This window comes from Pteronotus mesoamericanus, unplaced genomic scaffold (genome assembly GCF_021234165.1).
Source record: "Pteronotus mesoamericanus isolate MK-2021 breed Mesoamerican mustached bat unplaced genomic scaffold, CSHL_Meso_final contig_37, whole genome shotgun sequence".
Taxonomy (NCBI): Eukaryota; Metazoa; Chordata; class Mammalia; order Chiroptera; family Mormoopidae; genus Pteronotus; species Pteronotus mesoamericanus.
In genome coordinates, this window is record NW_026555144.1 from 1,971,808 (window position 1) to 1,996,373 (window position 24,566).

At 35.4% G+C, this 24,566-nt stretch overlaps 1 protein-coding gene across 1 annotated transcript in view; it reads left to right on the plus strand.

The window, feature by feature from the left end:
• NRK (Nik related kinase) overlaps positions 1–24,566 on the plus strand; it is a 241,434-nt gene that overhangs the window by 145,717 nt on the left and 71,151 nt on the right. The window contains 13 exon segments of the mRNA XM_054576925.1: positions 4,214–4,324; positions 5,749–5,839; positions 12,129–12,259; positions 14,150–14,204; positions 14,478–14,509; positions 15,622–15,672; positions 15,674–15,702; positions 16,749–16,776; positions 16,778–16,844; positions 16,847–16,912; positions 18,694–18,754; positions 19,152–20,028; positions 20,030–20,227. Of these exon segments, the coding sequence (XP_054432900.1) occupies positions 4,214–4,324; positions 5,749–5,839; positions 12,129–12,259; positions 14,150–14,204; positions 14,478–14,509; positions 15,622–15,672; positions 15,674–15,702; positions 16,749–16,776; positions 16,778–16,844; positions 16,847–16,912; positions 18,694–18,754; positions 19,152–20,028; positions 20,030–20,227 (1,797 nt within the window).

Consider the following 24,566-nt stretch of genomic DNA (forward strand, 5'->3'; position numbering starts at 1 on the left):
CATGGGTGGAACTAGAGAGCATTATGGTAAGCAAAATAAGCCAGGGGGCGAAAGGCAAATACCATATGATCTCACCTATAAGCAGAACCTAACCAACAAAACAAAGGTGCAAGGAAAATAAGAGCAGCAACATTGAAAGAAAAAAAAAAAAACAAACAGACACAAGAGGGAAGGAGGGAGAGGTTGGTGGGGGAAAAGGAAGGGAAGGGGCAAGTCAAGGAATATATAGCAAGGAGTCATGGACAAAACCAAAGTGGGGAAGGATTGAAGGAGGGAGGGGGGAGGCAGGTAGGGGAAAGTAGTGGGGAGAAGACAGAGACAAATATATTTGAAAAAATTAATTAATTAATTAATAAAAAACCAAAGGAAAACAAAACTGGCAAAGACAAACTTTTTACCAGTATCATCAAGAAAAAAAAAAAGAGTGAGAACGCAAATAAATAAAATCAGAAAAGAAAGAGGAGAACCAATAGTTGATACCGCAGATACATAGAGGATTATTACAAATTACTATGAATAACTATTTGCAAAGAAATTAGGCAACCTAGATGAAATGGATAAATTTCTAAAAACATACATTCTTCCAAAATTGAAAAAGAATAATCAAAAAACTTGAACAGACCAATAACAAGCAGTGAAATTGAAGCAGTGATTTTTAAAAACCCCAACATACAAAAGCCCTGGACCAAATTACTTCACAGGCGAATTTTACAAAGTATTCAGAGAACTAACCACTATCTTTCTTAAAATATTAAAAAAAAAATCCAAGAACAGAGCAGACTCCCAGCATCTTTTTATGAGGTCAGTATTATCCTAATTCCAAAAGCAGGCACAGACACAACAAAAAAGGAAATTGCAGGCCAATTTTGCTGATGAACATAGCCACTAAAATCCTCAACAAAATATTGGCAAACAAGATCCAGCAATATATTTAAAAGATCATACACCATGATCAAGTGTGGGTTGTTCCCAGTATGCAAGGATGGTATGATATTCATTCACAATGCAATAGATGTAACACATCACAAACAAAACAAAGAACAAAAATCATATTATCTTATCAATATATTCTGAAAAACACTTGATAAATTCTAGTGCTCATTTATGATAAAAACACTGAGCAAATTAGGACAGAGGGAGCATAGCTCAACATAATAAAAGCCATAAATGAAAAACCTACTACCAACATCATAGTCAATGGGAAAAAACTAAAAATGTTTCCCTGAGATGAGGAACAAGACAAAGGTCTCTGCTTTCAACACTTATTCAACATAGTACTAGAAGTCATACCCACAGCAATCAGACAAGAAAAAAGAAATAAAAGTCATCCAAATTGGAAAAGGAGGAAACAAAACTGTCATTATTTTCAAATGACATGAGAGTGTACATTAAAAACCCTATAACCAAAATACTACTCAAGCTAAAAAGTTAATTCAGCAAAGTAGTGGGATACAAAGTCAATATTCAGAAATTGTTGAATTTTGTGCACCAAAAATGAGCTGTCATAAAATGAAACTAGGAAAAAAAAACATTTTTGATAGCAACAGAAAAAATAAATCACCTGGGTTTAAATTTCACCAAGGAAGTAAAACACCTGTACTCAGAAAACTATAGAACCCTGAAGAAAAAAATTTATACAGATAGAACTAAATGAGAGCATATACCGTGTTCACGATTGGAAGAATTAACATCATTAAAATGTCCATACTACCCAAACCAATCTATACAGTCAATGCATTCACTATTAACATAGCAATGGCATATTTCACATATCTAGATCCAATACTACAAAATTTATACGGAACTAAAATGGACCCTGAATAGCCTCAGCAATCTTGAGAAGGAAGAACAAACGTGGAGGGCTCACAATACCAGATATCAAATTATATTACAAGGTCACTGTAATCAGAACAGTATGGCACTGGCATAAGAACAGACACATAGATCAATGGAACAGAATATAGAGGCCAAAAATAAACCATGTCTCTATGGTCAATTAATATTTGACAAAGCTGTCATGAGCATACAATGGAGTAAAATAATTTCTTCAATAAATAGTGTTGGAAGAACTGGACTGATGCATGCTAAAAAATGAAACTAGACTAGCACCTTACACCATAATAAACTCAAAATGGATAGATGACTTAAATATAAGTTGTGATACCATAAAAATCCTAGTGGAATATAGGGAATAAGATTTCAGACATCCTACGTAATATGTGTGCCAATATATCTGCTAGGGCAAGAGATATAAAGGAAAAAAAATAAACAGATGAGACTACATTAAGTTAAAAAGCATCTACACAACTAAAAAAACCATCATCATCCCAGGCTGGAGTGACTCACTGGATTGAGCACTGGCTTGTGAACCAGAGGGACCAAAGGGTCTCCAGTTGGGTTCCCAGGTAGAACACATGCCTGGGTTGCAGAACACATCCCCAGCTGAGGGCATACAAGAGGCAACCTATCTATGTTTCTCTCTCACATCGATGTTTCTCTCCCTCTGTCCCTTCCTTCTCAAATAAATAAATAAATAAATAAATAAATAAAATGTTTTTTATAAAGAAATTGTGATCAAAATGAAAAGAGAACCAACTATGTGGCAGAACATATTTGCCATTGATACCTCAGACAAGGGTTGAATCTCCAAAATATACATATAAATAACACGACTCCACACCAGGAAGACAAACAATCCTATCAGAAAATGGTCAAAAGACCTGAACAGACAATTCTTCAAGGAGGACATACACAGGACCCGGAGACAAATGAAACGATGGTCAGCATCACTAGCCATCAGAGAAATGCGAAATAAAACCACAATGAAATACCACTTCACACCTTCAAAGTGACCATCATTAACAAATCAACAAACAACAAATGTTGGTGAGGATGTGGATAAAAAGGAACCCTTGTACACTGTGGAGGGAATGCAAACTGCTGCAACCACTGTGGAAAACAGCATGGCATCCCCTCAAAAAATTAAAAGTGAAACCACCTTTTGACCTGGCAATTGCACTGCTGTGAATATACCCAAAGGGTCCCTAAACACTAATTCAAAAGGACTTGTGCACCCATATGTTCATAGCAGTGTCATTTACAATAAGCAAGACTTGGAAACAGTTTAAGTTCCATCAGTAGAGGAATGGATTAAAAAACTGTGGTATGTTTGCACAATGGAATACTATAGAGTGGAAAGAAAAAAGGAATTCTTACTTTTCATGATAGCATGGATGGAGCTGGACACTACAATACTAAGTGAAATGTCAGTCTGTGAAAGACAAATACCATGTTATCTCACTTATAAGAGGAATCTAATGAACAAAATAAACCAATGAACAAAATAGAACCAGAGGCATAGAATCATGGAGTAGACTGACAGTGGAAGAGAGGAGGAAGGAGGGAGGGACTGTTTGAAAAAAGGTGAAGGGATTAGTCAAGGAGCACATATGAAGAACCCATGGGCATGGACAATGGGATGGGGATTGACAATGGAAATGGAGGTGGGCTGAGTCAAAGGACGCAAAGGGCAAAAGTGTAAAACATAAACATTTTAAAAAAATGAAATGGGCAATGGACCTGAAGAGACAGTTCTCCAAAGAGGATGTACAGATGACCAATAAATATGAAAAGTTGTTCAATGTCACTAATCATCAGAGAAATACAAATTAAAACCACAATGTGATATAACCTCATGTCTGTCAGAATGGCTATCATCAATGAATCAGCAAACAACAAGTGTTGGTGAAAATGTGGGGAAAAGGAAACCTACTCACACTGTTGGTGGGAATGCAGACTGGTGTAGCCACTGTGAAAGGCAGTATGGAGTTACCTCAGAAAATTAAAAATGGAACTGCCTCACTACCCAGGGATTCTACTCTGGCAATATATTTTAAGAAACACCAAACTCTAATTTGAAAGAATATATACTCACCTATGTTCATTACAGTGTTATTTACAATAGCCATGTTTTAGAAGCATCCAAAGTGCCCATTAGTAGATGAGTCAATGAGTAAAAAAAGGGTGTGGTGCATTTTGCAATTACTTCTAATTTCACTATATTTGGAGTCTTCCACCATACAACTTAGCCAGCCTTTGCAATGTCTTAATCTCTAAACATTGCATATAAATAATAGCCATAAGGACCAAAACCTTCCAGATATTTTCAGAGAATTATTTTCTAATTCTTGATACTTTGCTGGCTTCCTTGCAGATCTTGATGGAGTTATGCGCAGCAGGCTCAGTCACTAATGTAGTGAGAATGACTAGAAATCAGAGTTTGAAAGAAGATTGGATTGCTTATATCTGCCGAGAAATACTTCAGGTGATTCTTCATATAGTTGTCTTCTGGCCTTGAATAAAGCTTGGATTAATATATACAATGTACCTTATAAATTATAGAATGGTTTAAGAATTCTAAGCATAACCTCTGGATCAAGACACCAAAAAAGCCCAAAAATCTTCATTGAAAAAAGATTTTCAGGTGGTGTCCTTAAAATTTAAAGTATACCACAAGATTTGTAACCAGGTTCTACCAAATAATGAGCTTTAATGGCTCTATAAAATTCAAACTATTGGGTTCAATGGATCTTGGTCATAACCATTTGGAGTATTTATTATGTTATTAGGATTTTAGAGTTACTATTTTAAAGTGCATCACTGTCATTAAAGATTAAGATGAAGATGATGCAGAAGGCAGTATTTTATCTAATGGCCCCAAAACATCTGCAATCATTTTGCAGACAGATATCCTATTTTAACAATGTCCTACTTTTAAAACTTCATTTTGATCTTTGAATTAGATGGCAGTTACAATCTTTGTGATCTACACAACTCAGATTTTTCCTTGTACCTAAAGTACTTAGGAACACTCAGGATAAACATTAACAGAACTACACAGCATCACTGATACAAAGTTAAAATGTCCTCCCAGTACTTGTGGTAATAGTATAAATAGTTAAGAATGCATACTCTAGACTTAGTCTAAATTATGGATCATTATGTATTAGCTGTGTGTCCTTGAGTCAGTTACTTAATTTCCTCAAATCTCACCTTTCTCACCTATAATATAGGGTGATATTAGCACCTTCCTCCAAGGGTTGCTGTGAGGATTAGATAATTTATTGCATGTAAAGCACTTAGCAAAGTGCTTAGCAAAGAAAAAGAACTAGATAAGTAGTAGGTGTTTACTGTTACTTCTATTAATAATCCTTGCTTAGTATCTGGAACCATTTCACTGAATCCAGGTCACACATTAACCAGGTAACAAGTTAGTTTTAGTAGAGCAAATACTTTAAAGTGAATTTCTACATTTCTCCAAATTCTTAGCCTACAAGATAGACTAGAAAATATTTTGAACTAAACAAATGGTTAGGTGAGGAATAAAGCAAAACAATAGCTGAGCTATGATTTCAAGATGTCCAGGTCTTTACTCTTACGGTTAGTTGGAAATTAATAGAGGCTAGAAAAGCAGGCAAATGGCCCAATGCATATATAAATATTTCTTTCTGCTGTTCTCTTTCTTTCATGGGTGTCCTGATTTATTTTGCTTTCCTAATAGCCAAAGTTAGCATTTCTGGGAACCTGTTATAGTAATTCCAGCCTAAAGAAAGAATTTTGTCTGAAAAATGCAAATCTAGGCCATTTTTATAACCTCAGGTTTTTCCAGAAATATTAAGAGAAGTATCAGAAAAAGAGAAAAATATATATAATGATGTGGCTTTTTAAAAATAAATATATTATATGCAGGGCTTAGCTCATCTTCATGCACACTGTGTAATTCACCAGGACATCAAAGGTCAGAGTGTGCTATTGACTCATAATGCTGAAGTAAAACTAGGTGAGTTTATTCTTACAATATTTTAAGTGAAGACAAAAATATCTTAATGGAGAAAAATCTTTTAAGATAATTGTGTTTCCTATCATGTCCCTAACAATATGATTATCATTTATTTGTTCAGTCTGTGTCTTCCCTGCCTGCAAAACGAGTCAAAATTTGTGAATTTGTCTGGGAAACGAGGCAGGGTAAGACAAAGGCACACCTGACTGTTTCTCTGAAATCATATAGCTAAAACAAACTTTTAAATATAATTGGAGATTCACATTTTGGTCATTGTTTTACCCTCTTTAGACCAGACTATTATATTTATTTCAACAACTGAATAATGTACCACTTGTTAGTTTCTATGCCATGGACAGGGATCAAACAAAAATATATTTCTTTTATGTCACAAAGCCATACTTTCCAAGGAATATCAAAGAACTTTGAAATTACTTAAGCACAACTTGATTTTTTGGAGTTCTCCTCAAATATTTAAAAAAACTGATATCAGTTAGAACTGATGCACCAATAATATCCATATCAAATTCAAATTATAAATCAAAAGACCAGAAAGTCCCTGGCCTTTTATTCTAGGGCTCAGAATGGCATGATATAATTGAAAATAACAACACACATTGTCTCATAGGCACATAGGAAACAGTATCTTATATTACATCTTCTAAAGTTTAAAATAAATGTTATTGGTTGGATTTTAAATAATACTACATGAATAATGTTAGTATTATATAATGACAGATAATCACATTGATATAGAACATAAATCAGTGGTATAAAATCCTGTATTATTTTTTAATCATAGCAATTCTTACCTATCTTGTCTTTAGCATGGTCTTAAGAGAGTTCCATTTACTTGGTAAATAAATCCAAACAAGTAGAGATTGTGTTTGCTTACTGAGATTGTTTTTCACTTAATATTTGTAGAAGAATAATGAGTGCAGTGTTATTGATAAAAGTGAAAATAATTTCAAGAAAATGTATTACGTCTTTTGTATCAAAAAGCTATAAAGTTGGAAATAAAATTTTAAGTCACTGTATTAAACACATAAGGGGAATTCAAATCTCACACTCAAATACGCAAGATAGATAGTCTGCTACAAGGCTACATACTATGTTTACATGTCGCAGAAATACCATATATTTAGGTCAAGTTGCTGGACAGCCCTATCATTTAAAACACAGAGCATCATAAGTGAAAAGCCACTGAAAAATCTGCCATACAGTCCATGCACCAAAATCCCTTTACTTTACTCTGAGGGAGGGAACTTTTAGCATTGGGTTATAATTTATTCGGACATATTTTATACATAACCTGTATACATGTGATTTTTTTTATTTTTAAATCATGTTTATTCTATCATGGTTGTCTCAATTTTCCCCCTTTGCCCTCCTCCACCCATCCCACCCCAACCCCCAACTCCCACAGTCAATTCCCACCCTGTTGTCCATGTCCATGGGTCATTCATACATGTTCTTTGTCTAGTCCCTTCCCCTTCTTTCCATAATTGTCCTCCTTCCCCCTCCCCTCTGGTAACTTTCAGTCTGCTCCATGTTTCCAGGCCTGTGCTTTATTTTGTTCATTAGTTTATTTTATTGAATAGAGTCCACTTACAGGTGAGATCATATGGTATTAGTCTTTCACCAACTGGCTTGTTTCACTTACCATGATATTCTCCAGTTCCATCCATGATGTTGTAAAAGGTAGGAGTTCTTTCTTTCTTTGTTTCTTTGTTTCTTTCTTTGTTTCTTTATTTCTTTCTTTCTTTCTATGCAGATTTTATTTATTTATTTATTTTTTAAATGCGAAGATCCATTATAAAACATTAAAAATTTAAACCCATTATAAAGTCTCAGTAATTAAAACAACATGATGCCAGCACAGGAATAATAAAGTAGATAAAAGAAATAAAATGAACATTCTAGAAACAAATGTATATATCTGTCTAACTGTGTCATATATGTTGAAACTGATATTTCAAATCAATGGGGAAAATAAAGCTTATTCAACAAATAAGATTCATGGACCACTATTACTTGAAATAAAACAAATATAGAACCCTATTTCACTCATTAAACAAAAAATATTCAAGTGAGTTAAAAATCAATATGTAAAATCTAAGGAGTTTTAGGAGAAAACAAAAAAATGATATTTTTCTTACTTTGAAGTAGCATATTCAAACCCAGAAACTATAAAGTAAAATATTGATGATATGGCTATATTAAACATTTAAGACTATATAGTAATATACACATAAAAAAACTTAAAGGACAAGTAATAGAATAGGAAAGTTTTTGCAACACATCTGAAAAAGGGTTTATAGTTTGAATTTTTGTTTTTGTTTTTTAGGGCAAGAATTCTACAAACATTTAATGAAAAAATTGATAAAGAATACCAAGAAGTCATTTAATGCTTTTTAAAAATAATAGAAATAGGCAAGAAATATATAAAAACAGTCTTAATTTAAACAAATAATAAATTAACAAAATAATATCATTGTCCCAATCAGATAATTATTAAAATATTGGTAATATCAAGTATTGGTGACTGTGAAAGCAATTGGGTATTCATAGACTCTTTTTCTTCATCTTCTTAAAGCAGTCCCTTTAGCATATTTTGCAATGCTAGTTTGGTGGAGATGTATTCTTTTATCTGGTAACCTCCTTTTTTCACCCTCCATTTTTATTGAGAGCCTTGCTAGGTAGACCAGTCTTGGATGCAGCCCCTTGCTTTTCATTACTTGGAATATTTCTTTCCATTCCCTTCTGGCTTGTGTTTCTGTTGAGAAGTCAGGGGCTAGCTGTATCGGGGCTCACTTATATGTTACTACCTTTTCTCCCTTGCTTGCTTTAGGATTCTCTGTTTGTCTTTGATATTTGCCATTTTAATGATGATGTGTCTTGGAGTGGGCCTCATTGGGTTCTTGTTGAATGGGACCCTCTGTGCTTCCTGGACTTGCGTGCCTTTTTCTCTCCTCAAATTAAGGAAGCTTTCCAATGTTACTTTTTCAAACAGGTTCTCCATCCCTTGCTCCTCTTTTTCTCTTTCTGATATCCCTATTATATGGATATTATTATGTTTCAGGTTTTCCTGCATTTCCGTAAATGCCTCTTAATTCATTTTGAGTCTTTTTTTTTTTTTTCATTTTCTTGCTTTTTCTGGGAGCTTTTTTCTGCCTTGTCCTCCAGCTCACTGATTCAATTCTTTGCTTTATCTAGCCTGCTTTGATTCCTTCTACTGTGTTCTTCAATTCAGAATTTGTGTTCTTCATTTCCTCTTGTCTCTTATTGGTCGTTTCTATATCCTTTTTAATGCTGATATAATTTGCAGTAAGTTTCTCGTAGTTTCCCTGTAGTTTTTTGTAATTCTCTCTAAGCTCACTGAACTCATTGAGCTTCCTTAGAACCATAGTTTTGTACTCAGTATCTGATAGTTTACTTGCCTCTATTTCCTTTATTTCTTTTTCTGGGGTTTCCTCCTTTCCTTTCGACTGGGGGACATGCTACTCTGTCTTCCCATTATTTGTGAGGCTCTTCTTTTTTGCTTCTGCTTCTTAAGTTGGTCTGTCTTGATTTCCTGACTTTCTAGTGTGAACTTCTATGGCAGGAGACCCCTCTTTTTTTCTTTCTGGATCTGTCTCTGATGGTGTCAGATGTTGACCCTGTGTGACGTTAGGCAGTCTGTTTGAGACTTTCATAAATATACTGTCAGTGGCTGTCTCCTTAAGCTGTTAATCTAGTCACTCTGCACTCAGCAGGCTAGCTTAGAGACACCACAGGGCATGGTCGAGGCCCTTCTTGGGGCAGGTATATTGTGTCCTCTCATGTTATTGCAACTCAGAGGAGTGGTCTGCCTGAGCAAGGTGGCTGCTGCCTTATGGGGGGTGAGTCAGCACCGGGATCCCTGCGACTAATCTCTCAGTTCTCTCCACAAAGCCTCCTTTCCCAGTCTTTCCTGAGGCATCTCTAGCCCACTCTGGCCCTGTCTTTGCTGGAGCCTACAGTAAGTGACTGCAGTAAAAATTTATGCATTTGCCCTTTAAATGGCTCTTTGCATCTCCAGTCACCTGTTTCTGGCAGAGAGCACCACTACACTTTTTGCAGCTGGCTGTTATCTGTGTGCTTTTTGGGCTCTGGTGCTGTAGGCTGGAGATCCCCGCTTATGGTTTAGACCCTGCTTTTCTCAGGGGATCCAACTGGCCATTTCAATATCTGGTGCTGCTGCCCGTGGGTGCTCTGCCCACCTTCTTGAGTCTCTACCATACTCCTTACCAGATAGGTTGTGCTAAAGCTGATTCTTCTGTCTGAGGTTATAAGGCTCCTCTCTCGCTATTATTGTTCAGTTGCTTGTTTCAGGTGATTTCTTCACAATTTAGTTGTAATTCCAGGTTGGTCCTAGGAGGAAGTCAGTGTGACTTCCACTCACTCCTCCACAATCTTGATTCTCTGTACATGTGATTTTAGATGTATCAGATTCCAGCATATTTTTTTAAGTTATATACTCTTTTTTTATTTTTTTTATTTTATTTTAATTTATTTTTTCAAATACATTTGTCTCTGCCTACCCCCCACCACTTTCCCTTGCCCCTCCCTCCTTCTCTCCCTCAGCTCTTCCCCTTTGGTTTTGTCCATGAGTCCTTGCTATATGTTCCTTGACATTCCCCTTCCCTTCCTTTTCTCCGCCCCCCACCTCCCTCCTTTCCTCTTGTCTCTGTTGATTTCTTTTCCTTTCAGTGTTCCTGGTCTTATTTTCCTTGCATCTTTGTATTATTTGTTAGGTTCCACCTATTAGGTGAGATCATATGGTATTTGTCTTTTACCCCCTGGCTTATTTCGCTTAGCATAATGCTCTCCAGTTCCATCCATGCTGTTGCGAAGTTTAGTAGTTCTTTTTTCTTTCTGCTGCGTAGTATCCCATTTTGTATATGTACCATAACTTTTTGATCCAATCATCTACTGATGGGCTGGACGGCTACATGCAAAAAAAATTAAAATTGGATCATCAGCTGACACCAAACACAAAAATAAACTCAAGATGGATAAAAGCCTTAAATATAAGTCACAGCATATTTTTAAGCAACAGTTTGTAAGGAGAATATTTCTGGGGTAAAACCAAGTAACAGTCAAATAGAGTCACAGAAGAGACTGGAAAATTGTTGTATTGCACTTGCAATTGACAACAATCCTCATATTTTGATCCCTAAATCAGTAAATAAAGATTAAATTATGTTGAGGTCCGATTTCTACTTTTAATTTCAGCCTTTCTTTTTTTTTTCTTTACTTTTTTGATTATTCTTTTTTCTAGTCTTTTCTCCCTTCATTTTCTTCCTTGAATATAATATATCAGCTTATTACCTTTATAGGTACTTTTGACCCTTTAAGCTGGCCCTCAGGGATATTTAGTATGTCAAATTCTACTTTAACCTATTCTCCAAAAATAGTCTAGATAATGAGATTGTGCAGTACCCAATAATGGATTTCACATATTATGAACTTTTTATTGTCTTTGTTAAATCCTTCCTTAATGCTTAACTTTTAACTTTTTATTTTTATTTTTCTAAATTATTCAAAGTTCTCTTCAGTCAATGTTTTTTAAATTCTCTTGTCCCCTGGAAATCATTCTAAATTAGATCTTATTTATTTTTTATCCATGTATTATTTTTTTCTGAACTAAATTACCACTAGCCTACTTTAGCCATTTTTGCCTGTTTCTGAGAATACCATACTAAATATTTTCATATAATGTATCCCAATAAATGAGTAGAAGACTGGTAAGATATGGGTTCTACAGAAAATACTTTCATCTGATTCAGAAGATTTATAGAAGAACTTAAATTCTAGCAGAAAACTCAATTTTATTTATCAGTGTGATAGAAATTTCTAATGTCATGACTGAGGCTTCCTAATAAACTACTGCTAGGTTTGAGATTTCTTAGATGTTGTCTACAGTGCTGGTCTTTCTCCAGCTTGGTGGCAGGTCCAAATACTACATATTTTATCACTTCAGAGGTTTAGGGTGTACTGATGGAACTTTATTTTTAATATCCATGATAAACATTCAGCCAAACCTACTGTAGATTTATAATAGCCCTGCTTAATCTTTTTCCAACATAAATAGCAGAAAAAGCCTATTACCCAGTATTTCTGGAGTACACTTCATGGTAAAATTTGCTGGGCTGGAATAAAAACTTGTTATGCATTGTGGCTTTTGTATTGTCTTTCTAAGTTAAAGCAATAACTTATTGAGCTTTTTGTTACTGGTTAATTATTTTGACGTATGCTGAATTTGCAGTGGATTTTGGAGTGAGTGTCCAGGTAAGCAGAACTAATGAGAGGAGAAACAGCTTCATTGGGACACCATACTGGATGGCACCTGAGGTGATTGACTGTGACAAGGACCCAAAATGTTCCTATGATTACAGAGTAAATTTGAGGATTCGGATAGTGGAAATCAAAATTTAGAAAGGACTTTTACTAATGTTTATTTTTAAATGATAAAAGAATAAAAGGCAGGTAGTGCCTCCTCTCACATTAAACTCTGATAGGAAATGCTAGCTACTCTTCCTATATGAAGTTTGATTATATGCAGAAAAATAATGTTTTCCAAGAATGTAGGCAAATTAGCCCTACCTTGTGTGGCTCAGTGGATTGAGCACTGGACTGAGAATCAAAGGGCAACTGGTTTGATTCCCAGTGTAGGGCACACACCTGGGTTGCACACCAGGTCCCCAGAAAAGAGCATGTGAAATGCAACCACACATTGATGTTTCTCTCTCTTTCTTCACATCTTTCAAGTTAAATAAATAAAGTATTTTTAAAAAAAGAATGTAGACACATTAGACCATTGGGAATTATCCATATTTGAGGAAGAACGCCTAGTTCATGTTCCTTGCAAGTTATTGGTAAAATGTCATATTATGTGGTTTTTTATGGAAATTAACTTTCAGGGACAGAGGGCTTTGTAAACTTAAAAATGAATAAATGTAAAGTCAATTACTAACCTCCACAGTAATTTATTTCCAAAAAGTAAAAAATAAATAATTTGATTGCTCACAGTAATTGAGAAAATCCTTGGCATCGTTCACCTCTAAACCTCAGAAAATCTGTAGAATAGACTAATTAGGTAATAATTCATGTTATTTACTAAAATTTCCACTGAAGCTGCAATTTAGACAGGATATATCTATGTACACATTTCAAAAGGCTGATGTGGAAATAAAAATCTCTATTTGCTACAAACTGTAAAAACCCCACTCATTCTCAACATAAGCCATCCAAACAATTCACTGTTGTTTCATTGTGTGGAACATAGGACTGGATACTTGAAGTTGATTAACTCTTGTTTCATTTCTTTTCTCTTTCCTTTGAATGCCCTATGCCTGATCTCCAAGCAGATCTATTAAAAGCTTAGTATATAGTCTAGTGCTATCAGTAGCTATGAAGACTATGGAAACATAGTGTTCTTTCTGTGGGTACTATAAAGATAATACTTAGAAGTTGTGCAATTTTGTCTTCTAAGGATTTTCACAATATTAATCAATTATTTTTATTTTTTAGCCCAATATAACTGAAAGAAAGCTTAAACTTAGATCATCACAACTCTTTGAAACTAAGAGATCTGTAAACTGATGTTCTAAGAATTAAATTAACTTGTTTAGGAGTCATCCAGCCAGATAGTGTACTTCTAGCCCTGTGCCATTTCCACATTAAAAAAAAAAAAAACAACAAAACAACAAAGCATAGTTAATAGTAGTGAAGATAAATTTCTAGAGCCTCCTTGAATATAATTTAATAGAATTATAATAATCTTATCCTCAATTTACCATATTCAAGGAACATCTTGAAGCGTTAACATAAACTTTATATATAGATAGAGATAGAGCTATAGATATACCAGTTCTATATGTGGATAGCATTATTATCTCTATTTTACACAAGGTGAAACTGAGATAGAAAAAGTTAAATTGGTTACTTTTAAGACTTCACATTTAGTAAGTAGATCTATGTGATAACAGTTTTTTACAGCAAATTCATTTTGTTAGTTAAGGCAATAATAGCAATATATTCAAATGATTCTCCTTACACTTAATCTTACCCCATATCAACTTGTTGTGTAGAGCAGTACTAGCTGGTCACGCTTCAAATAATGTCTTCCTGTAACATCAGTCTATAATTAAGCTCCATTATAGAAAGCCTATAAAATGACTCCAGCATTGACAGCACAACCTGCAGCCAATGATTGTTTTGAAGTTCTAGCTATTATAAGTTGCTGATTTTAAGTAACTTTTGGGGGGGTCATCTTTTCCTTGGCAGAGTGATGTGTGGTCCATGGGAATCACTGCAATTAAAATGGCTAAAGGAGTTCCTCGTGAGTAAAAATATTTGATATTTATTAAAAGTTAGGGAAACATGTTGTACAAATCTGCCACTTGTACCGGTTAGCTTGTACTGGCTACACAGGTGCCACAATATAAGCCAAACTATAAATGGTAACCTTTTCAGTGATTACCAAATGCTCTAGTCAGAATGGTCAGATACATCTATAAAAAGATATTTGGCTTTTACCTCATGTGTATCTTATTTTAGGCTGATTTGAGTATTGTTTCCATTTAGCCTCAACAATATTTTTTTTTTCTGATAGATTCTGATCAACCAAAATCTAAAGACATTTCAGTAAATACTGAGTGGTGGAATATTTAGGTTCCAGAACATTTATAGTCACACAATGTTGTTACTTAAAACTATGACAGTTGAGTCAATCCTCAACAATATTGGAAAGTGAACTTTTTTAATCCTTTGGAGTCAGCCCAGCTTATCTTTGGTGACTTCCTCACTGCTTGCAACCTGTCCAATAACCTTAATAGCTCAGAGGGCTCTATTGCTTCTTCCACATCATTTAAATGACCTATCAGCATCCTGTTTCAGGACCCTGCTTTCTGGTAGGAGAGTAAAAATGGAATGTGAATTTGGGTATGTATGATTGACAACCATCCAATGTATCGCTGTAAGCAGAGCATATTTGCTGTTCTAATTACCTAAACCCAAACATGTAAGTGATAAACACATTCCTGGTATTGTATGAGACATGAGAGAAATACCTGGAGTGTGTTTTAGGACTGGAGTGGGGGATGTGATTGCTTTGGTTCTGCCTTTCCAAGTAGATCATATACGTTCCTATGTTCCTGCGTGTTCCCTCTGCACAATGTCCACACACCAAGCTTTATAAGCTTGGATTACCTTGTTTCCATGTTTCAAGGCAAATGGGAGCATGTTCCAGGAGGTGAAATAGTGGTAATATAATTTTGTAAAATTGCTAGTGTCCCTCAGAATATCATAGTAGGGGCTTAGATAAATCCTTAAGGATCTTACATAAAGGACTATTTGCATTGAAATGAGGTTTTCCTGAACTACATTTTTTTTCCTTGTTTAGTTTGCTTTTATTTTTTTTAATTTTATTTTAATTTATTTTTTCAAATACATTTGTCTCTGCCTACCCCCCACCACTTTCCCTTGCCCCCTCCCTTCTTCCCTCCCTCAGCTCTATCCCTTTGGTTTTGTCCATGAGTCCTTGCTATATGTTCCTTGACTTTCCCTTTCCCTTCCTTTTCCCTGCCCCCCTTCCCTCTTTCCCTCTTGTTTCTGTTGATTTCTTTTCAGTGTTGCTGGTCTTATTTTCCTTCAGACAATAACATGTGAAAGAATACTTAGAATTCCCTCTGGTATTAGGAGTGTGCTCTGTAGTTACCCTTTTCATTCATTCTAAACTTACCTATTTTTCTTTGCAGCTCTATGGAAGCCTTCAGCCCTTGGAAGCCCTCTTTGTTATTTTGCGGGAAATCTGCTCCTAAAGTTAAATCCAGTGGATGGTAAAGCTGAATGACCTAATCTCCCAAGCACATTAACTTAATATGTTTATGTAGCAGAGAAGTTTTAATTCATTTGATCAGTGCTGCTTCAATGTCCTTTTTGGACAATATTTCCTAAAATACAATACCTTAAGTGTTGAGTTTAAATTACTAATTTTTCTTAAGAACTAACTAGCAACCTAAAAATGAGGAATACCATCCAGAGTATATTATGGTGAAATTACAGGCATTGTGTTAATAGCATATTCAGTTGTTTCTCAAGTAATGGGATGGACCAGTGGAAACCATTTGTAACATTTCTCACTGTGCCTAGATAGGCAGTCAGTGATTATTATATACAGCCCAATTGTTTGGCCCATTAAACTAAACATCCACAGACTTAGAAAAGAATACTTGTCTTCCCAGGGTTCTACAGACCAACTAAACTTGGGAACCCTTTTCAGTGAAGCTTTTTGATTAAATAGTTGACAACTCTTGCTTATTCTTAGTATTCATTGCTTGCCCTGGTAGAAATGGGACTGTAATTTTATTACTAACATTCTTGCTTGTGATTTAATTTAACTTTCCCACAGATACAGGCTTTCTGGCCACATCTGGTTTAATGGGCCATTTTATAAAATTAGTTAGTCTCAATAACACCATTTTTTTCTCATTATATCTACACCTCTGTAGTTAAAAGTCCACATAATCAAGTGAAACATTCAGGCTTCAAAGTGTGACTGTCATGAGCTGACCAGCCCAGTCCCATGGTCTGCATTTATCACATTAACCACTTGTTTATAATTCTACCACTTAACTTTTTACCGTGTACACAGTACTGAATTCATTGAAGTTTCTACTGTTATTTGGGTAGAAAGTGCCAATAGCTCTGATCTTTTCTGAGGTTTCAATGACATTGCTGTATAATGTATATTGTCAAGCTGCAGGTACAGTTAGAGGCAACCGTCTCCTCAAATATATCCTTCATAGTGATATGTGGGTGAGCATGTTGAGGGGTGTAGCAAGTATGAGGATATTCTTTTATCTCTTTGATTCATATTTTTAAGGTCCCACAAGTTTCACAATTGCATGATAAAAAAATTTCCTATTTCATCAAACTTCTGCAAATATGCTTCATCACTCATTTGTTCAGAATATAAAAAATGAAGGTATGTTGTTGAGTCACTGAAAAAGCATCTTACTGGAATCATTTAAAAGAGACAGAAAAAAGGTAGAATATGTGAACTTTCATTTAACTGGAATGAATATTCAGATGAGAGTGGAACTTTCTCATTTTTTTTCTGGAAAAATATTGTTTTTATAGAATTAGGTTGAAAGTAAAACTTCTGAGACCCTTGGTACTTAGTTTTCTAGTAATGTGTTAGCTTCACTTAATTTATTATCTCTGGCCAGTTAAAACTGGCAAAGGTTCATATTTTCAAAGACCTCAAAAGACTCAGGAAGAATTTTATGATGTACCAACTTTACTTTAAAAAAAAAACTCAGGGTGGGGGACTGGCTGAAAAATCGTGAAGGGATTAACCAAAGAAAAATTATTCATGGCCCATGGACACAGACAATATGGGGATTGTCTGAGGGAGGGGAGAGAGTGGGGCTGGGTGGAAGGTGGGAAAGGGAAAAAAACAGGGACAACTGTAATAGCAGAAACAATTTTTAAAAAACTCCTAAATAAAGAAATAAAGTGAATAAAAATATAAAATCTATATCTTACTGTTTTTTTGTATGATAGTTTAATTAACTCCAATGAGATAAATGGCTTTGTAATTAACAATTTATTTTGTAATCATTTCTATTGTTATTCTATTACAGTTGTCCCAATTTCCCCCTTTTGCCCTCCTCCATCCATCCCACTGCCCAATCCTACAGTTTTTAGACTTTTAATTTTTGAAGTCTGTACACCATACAGAGCTTATTCTATGTACTAATCTCCAACTATAAGATGCAATTAAAGGAACTAATTTATACAAATAAAAATAAGCTTCTATATATTAATGCCAATAATGGCAGGATATATTTTCATCAAATCCAGAGGAAACTCCTTAGGATGTTCTACCTTATAGGTTGTATGGCACATTCCACATTTAATTGTGTAAAAAGGAGAACTCAAATATAGCAGGCATTCTCAAATTAGCTACAGGATTGGTTACAGTGGAACTTCTTCCATCTGCATGACTGTATGTATCCCATTTTAGAGTGAGAAGCAGTATGAATTAATTTATTTAGCTATGGTGGAGAATTCATTGGGTAAGCATCACAAAAGCCAGACAGTCTCAAACAGGTAGAGGAAGACCCCATATATACTTGATTTGCTAACTTCCATAGTTTCAATTTTTCTAGATTGTTACCTACGGGAAAAGTCATATTCATATGAAGACTACATGAAAGATGAAAATATAGTTGCCCTAAATACTGTAATACAAGAAATATAAGAAACCCTCTTTTGTTTGTGTCTATATTTCAGTAGAGCACAGCTGATAGGAAAGAAGCTGAACTTTTCCATGTATTAAGTGTGAAACTCAGAATTTAGATTTTTATTAGATTTGTAAATTTCTCCTTGAAAGGACCAAAGATCCTTATTCACATATTCAAAATCGTCTTTAAAAGGACCAAAGTTAGATATGAATCCAAGCTATAAAATCATCACATCTGAAGTACACACCTATGAGGCATGCTTATCAACCATTTAGAGTTTCTCTTGTCCCTTTCTCCCTCAATTCTTTCTCTTTAGAATTGTAGCAATCAGATTGTTACCTTTTCTTTCTTATGATCAGAGAAATTAGTCTGTATGGAATAGCTGCACTGTGTTGCAAAAGTGGACCTAAGAACTTGGATATTGTCTACATCATTAATCAGGTGTGATTTGAAGGGTTACCTACTTGTTCTTTTAAATTTGCTCAACATCCTGAACAATAAAGAGTAAAAATTGGATAAGCTGGATTATATTAGTCTCTGGTGATTGTTATGCATTGTTTTTTTTTCTTTCATAAAAAGGAATACCTCTGATCTTTGAAAGAAAAGCTATTAAGGAGCAATACACCATGAGAAGATTCAGGTGCATTAGACAAATTACATATAGAATTTTATGTTAGCAATTTGTGTAAGAGAGTTAATTCCATGCTGTTACATTTGAATCAGAATAACTTAATCTTTTTTTCCTACAACAAATAACAGATCTCTATTTTCAAGAGATATTTGAGTGGAAATGTTGAGGAAAAAGTTTGATTACTATTAGAAAATTCCTTAATTTCTGGCAATAGAATGATCAAGTAGATTATCAGACTATTAATATTGAGTATATTAGTGACACATACGCTATTTTAGACATTAAAAGAATGATTCGAGGAAGATGTGTTAAGTATCTTTGGTGCAGAAAACAATCATTTTTTTAAAGTAAAAGTATTTCCCCTGAATTCTAATTATATGGCAAACATTTTTATGTTTATTTCTAGAGGACCTTGTACTCATGAGCTTCTGAGACTGCCACCCAGCAGTAGATGCAGACCACTTACAGTCCTGCATGGAGAGCCCTCTCAGCCAGGGTGGTTACCTGATCAAGAAGAGCCACAGGTCCAGGCAAATCACCGACTACAAGGAGCAGCTCAGGTGTTCGTGCCACTACAGGCTCAGGTTAAGGCTAAACCATCTGGGCCCCAACAGATGCAGATTAAAGCACCTCCACAACTGCGGAGGGCAGCCTGGGTGCTCATGCCACTACATGCTCAGGTTAAGGCACCTAGGCCTCTACAGCTACAGACCCAAGTACCCAAAAAGCAGCAAGCTCAGGCTCAGCCTCAGGCATTAAATGAACCCCAGGGTCTGGACCAGGTACCAGAGGAATATCAGGGGGAAGATCAGGTATGTGAACAACAACAAAAGGAAGGCCAAACCCCTGAACAACAGCAGGAGCAGAACAAGGTGTCTGAAGAGCAGCTGGAACAGAACCAGGTGCCCAGTCATCCAGAGGTACAAGAACAGGCCCCTGAGTCCACACAGGCAGAGATAAGGGCAGAAGAACCACAGTCATTACAGGTACATGCTCAGTTACTCTTGCCTCTACTGTCACAGAACCACCACGTACTGTTACCACTACATTTGGATACTCAGGTGCTCATTCCAGTAGAGGGGTAAACCAAAGAGTCACCTCCAGCACAAGCCTGGGGACTAGAGCCCCCACAGGCAGTTGGTTCAGTTCAAACACTGATAGAGGGACTATCAAGAGACTTACTTCAAGCACCAAACTCACATAACTCAAAGCCACTTGGTCCATTGCAAACCCTGTCAGAAAATCTGTCATCAAACGTGTTTTACTCTCAACCAGAACAGGCACAGAAGAAAAAAATCAAAGGTTTCTAGTCTAAGGCAGGCGTTGGCAAAAAGACTGTCACCAAAGAGGTTCTGGGCAAAATTATCACAGAGACCTGAAGAGTTTGAGCTCTCAGATTTACAAGCCTGCAGGCAAAGGTGCCAACACAGATGGGAGGATACCTTTAATCAACATGAGGAAGAATTGAGATAAGTTTCAAGTGTAAGAGATTTTGATAATTTACTGAGTTAAATAAGCAGAGAAAATATGTTTTCCCTCTGTAAAATCAAATGAAATAAATATTCCTTGTGTCCCAGAGATTAGCTAAATAAATCCTTAAATTTCCAGATAATTGTAACTTAAATTAAGAAAGAAAAATTTGGTGGAATGATCCAGCTAATTGCTTAATATCTCTTGAAATATAGCTTTATTAATTTTCTTTAAATATTTTATTTATTTATTTTTAGAAAGAGGGGAAGGGAGGGAGAGAGGGAGAAAAACATCAATATGTGGTTGCCTCTCTTGCACCCCCTATTGGGGACCTGGTCTGCAACACAGGCATGTGCCCTGACTGGGAATCAAACAGCAACCCTTTGGTTCACAGGCTGGCTCTCAATCTACCGAGCCACATCAGCCAGGGCAGACATAGATTTAATTATTAGCTTTCTACCTATTACTCCCTTAACAAATAAAGTGATCTCATGCACATATTTAAAATTACTAGTTGGATTTTAAAAAATTACTTTGAAAGGTCAAACTTTCCAATACCTATATAATTTTATTAACCAATGTGTCATTCCAGTAAATTCAATATAAATTTTCAAAAACTTTCCAACATATTAAAAATAAACACAAAAATAAATTTGGTTTTATTCCTCTAAGTTAATTTGCTCTTTCCATGGAATGCTGAACTGTACCATTTAAGTGAACTGCACTAATTTTTGTACTTCAGGTTGTTTAAGTCAAACTTAAAATGAGAAGGAAAATCAGTTTCCAAAACATTTTGTATATAGTTACATTATGTATGTCTTGCCTCACTAATTTTCCACCAATTTTACATAATAAATGAGGTGGCTGCATAGAACATGCTGCATTAAAATTTTTTCTCTGTATTATTTCAAAATGTGGGATGCAATATGTTAATCTTTTTATCTTATTTTGGAATATTGAATACTACTTCATTATTTCAAAATTCTCTAATGTAAGTAGATATAATGTGGCTGGAGTTGATGAATTCAATGTGGCAAATTTGATCTGATACGAAAGGTTTGTGGGTTTCATAAGCAAATTAATGAGGTCAAAAAATTAGGAGAACATTTGTTTTCTAATACTGTAAAGCATCATTTATGTAAAAGGAATCATTGTGAGGATCTTAAATTAAACCCTAGTATCAACATCCATTTATCTAATAATAATTAATGCAGTAATTAAAAATAAACCTTCTCTGAATGTCTGGATAAGGGAGTCTTTTGGTTTGTGTCCATGGAGCCAATAGAACAAATGTTATTTCCCTGACATTATTTAATGTGAAAAAAATTAAAATCTGCAAAAGAAGAAAAGCCAAAAAAAGGGAATGGATATCTAATCCTCCAAAGGTGTGAGAAAGAGAGAAAATGAAACCAGATAAAGGTGAGGAGGTATGATTCTAGGATGGTGATATTAGCCTGAAATAATGACTATTCTCAATGAGCTCTAATAACAACTGAATCTATTGGATTTTGCATTTGTGAAAAAGACTTTTACGCATCCCTGCAAAAGTCTTAGTAGCATGCACATATTTATTCTCATTGAATGTTTTAAATATATATGTGATAAATCACCCTAAAATGAAATAAAAAATTAATAAGCAATAATTACTAATCTTATCACCCTAGGCTTTTTTATACAGGGATTCATATTTTTGTGTGTGACTACTAAAGAAAATGTAAAGGAAAAGTAAGTTATTGATACTATAATCAAACTCATAGGTTTTTTGAAACACCTTAAAATCTATTAGCCCTCAGAGATATACGTCAGTGCTTCAACTCACCAGAGGCAAAGAAAACACATTTCCACTATTCTCTTTAAGTAGAAGAAATAATATTGACTGGCTTAAATGGGAAACAGAAAATTTTTATTTTTTTTATTGTTCAATTACAGTTGTCCCCATTTTCCCCCATTACTCTCCCCTACCCTACCCTCCAACCTTCCACTTTCAAACCCACCCCTTCCTGTTGACTTTGTCCACAGGTCCTTTATACTCGTTCCTTGATACTTCCTCTTCTTTCCCCTGTAAACCCCCTCTCCCCTCCCCTCTGGTCACTGTCAGTTTGTTCTTAATTTCCATGTCTCCGGTTCTATTTTGCTCACTTGTTTTGTTGAATAGATTCCACTTGTGGGTGAGATCATATGGCATTTCTCTTTCACAGTCTGGCTTATTTCACTTAGCATAATGCTCTCCAGTTCCTTATATGCTCTTGTGAAGGGTAGGAGTTCCTACTTTCTTTTTGCTACATAGTATTCCATTGTGTAAATGCACCACAGTTTTTTGATCCATTCATTTGCTCATGGGCACTTACGCTGTTTCCAGTACTTATATTTACAATGTTATGTAAAATAACATTTACAATGTTATTGTAAATAACATTGCGGTGCCATGAACATTGAGGTGCATAGGTATTTTTGAATTGGTATTTCAGTATTCTTAGGGTATAACCCCAGCAGTGGAATTGCTGGGTCAAAAGGCAGATTCGTTTTTAGCTTTAAGAGGAAATTCCAAACTGTTTTCCATAGTGGCTGCACCACTCTGCATTCCCACCAACAGTGTACTAGAGTTCCCTTTTCTCTACAACCTCGCCAGCTCTTGTTTTTTGTTTGTTTATGATGGCCATTCTGACCAGTGTGAAATGATATCTCATTGTGGTTTTAAGTTGCATCTTTCTGATGGCTAGTGATGCTGAGCATCCTTTCATATGTCTCTGGGCCCTGTGGGTCCCCCTTGGAGAAATGTCTGTTCAGGTCCTTTGCCCATTTTTTTAAATTGGATTGTTTGTCTTCCTGGTGAGGAGTCATGTGAGTTCTTTATATATTTTGGAGATCAAACCCTTGTCCAAGGTAGCATTGGCAAATATGTTTTCCTATATTGTTGGTTCCCTTTTTCCTTTTGCTGATGTTTTCTTTAGCTGTGCGGAAGCTTTTTAATTTGACGTAGACCCATTTGTTTATTGTTTCCTTTATATCCTTGGCTTTAGGGGACATATCAGTGAAAATATTCCTGCATGGAATATCTGAAATTTTCCTGAAACCTTTGTAATCTATCCCAGGGTTTACGTAGGGAGAAATTTTTACAATGCTGTGTTACAGGTCTTCCATTGTATAAGAGGACAAACTTTGTAGATATAACTGCATACTGAACATGACAGTTTGGAGATATAAGTTTAACCTCAGATGAAATATTTTAAAATTTATTGGGGTGACATTGGTTAATAACATCATATAGATTTCACATGTACATTTATTTTTATTTGACTTTTTGTTATTCGATTACAGTTGTTCCAATTTTCCCCCATTGCTCTCCTCTGCCCTGCCCACTACCCCCCACATTCAGTCCTCCCCGCATTGTCATTGTCCATGGGTCTTTTATACATGTTCCTTGACTTGACTCTTCCCTTTCTTTCCCCCGTTCTCGCCCTCCCCTCTTCCCTTCAATAGCAAATTGCTGGAAGCAACCAAGTGCTGGAAGAAACCTAAGTGTCCACCAGTAAATGAGTGAATCAGAAAACTGGTACACTTACACAATGGAATACTACCCAGCAGAAAGAAAGGAGCTCCTACCCTTTGCAACAGCATGGATGGATCTGGAGAGCATTATGCTAAGTGAAATAAACCAGGCAGAAAAAGAAAAATACCATATGATCTCACCTATAAATAAACCTAATCAACAAAACAAACAAGCAAGGAAAAAGAACCAGAGACATGAAAGTTAAGAAGAGATGGACAGTCATGTGTACATTTCTATGGTAGGTGATCTGTACGTAGGTGCCCATCTCCTACAGTCAAGCCATTTTCCATCACCATATATTTGGCCTCCTTTCCTCTTTATTACCCCCACACCTTCCCTCTGGTAACTACCATTTTGCTGTCTGTGTCTATGAGTTTCAGTTTTATATCCCACATGAGTGAAATCATGTTTTTTTCTGACTTATTTTGCTTAGCATAATATTCTCGAGAACCATCTATGTTGTCGCAAATGGCAGTAATTTATCTTTTCTTATGCCTCAGTAGTATTCCATAGTATACGTATATCACATTTTCTTTATCCAGTCCTCTGTCAAAGGACACTTTCATTGTCTCCATGTCTTGGACACCATGAATAATGCTGCAAGGAACATAGGGATGCATGTGTCTTTTCAAATCCAGAGATTCTTAATCTGGCTCTAATAGTTGAGCTGCAAGTGGGCAATGAATCTCCTGAAAATATATGCAGATGTATGTCTATATACAGTTTTCTATGGAGGATCTGTAGCATTCCTCAGATTCTGAAAAAGATCCAGAGTTTTGTTTTTTTTTTACTTATTAAAAA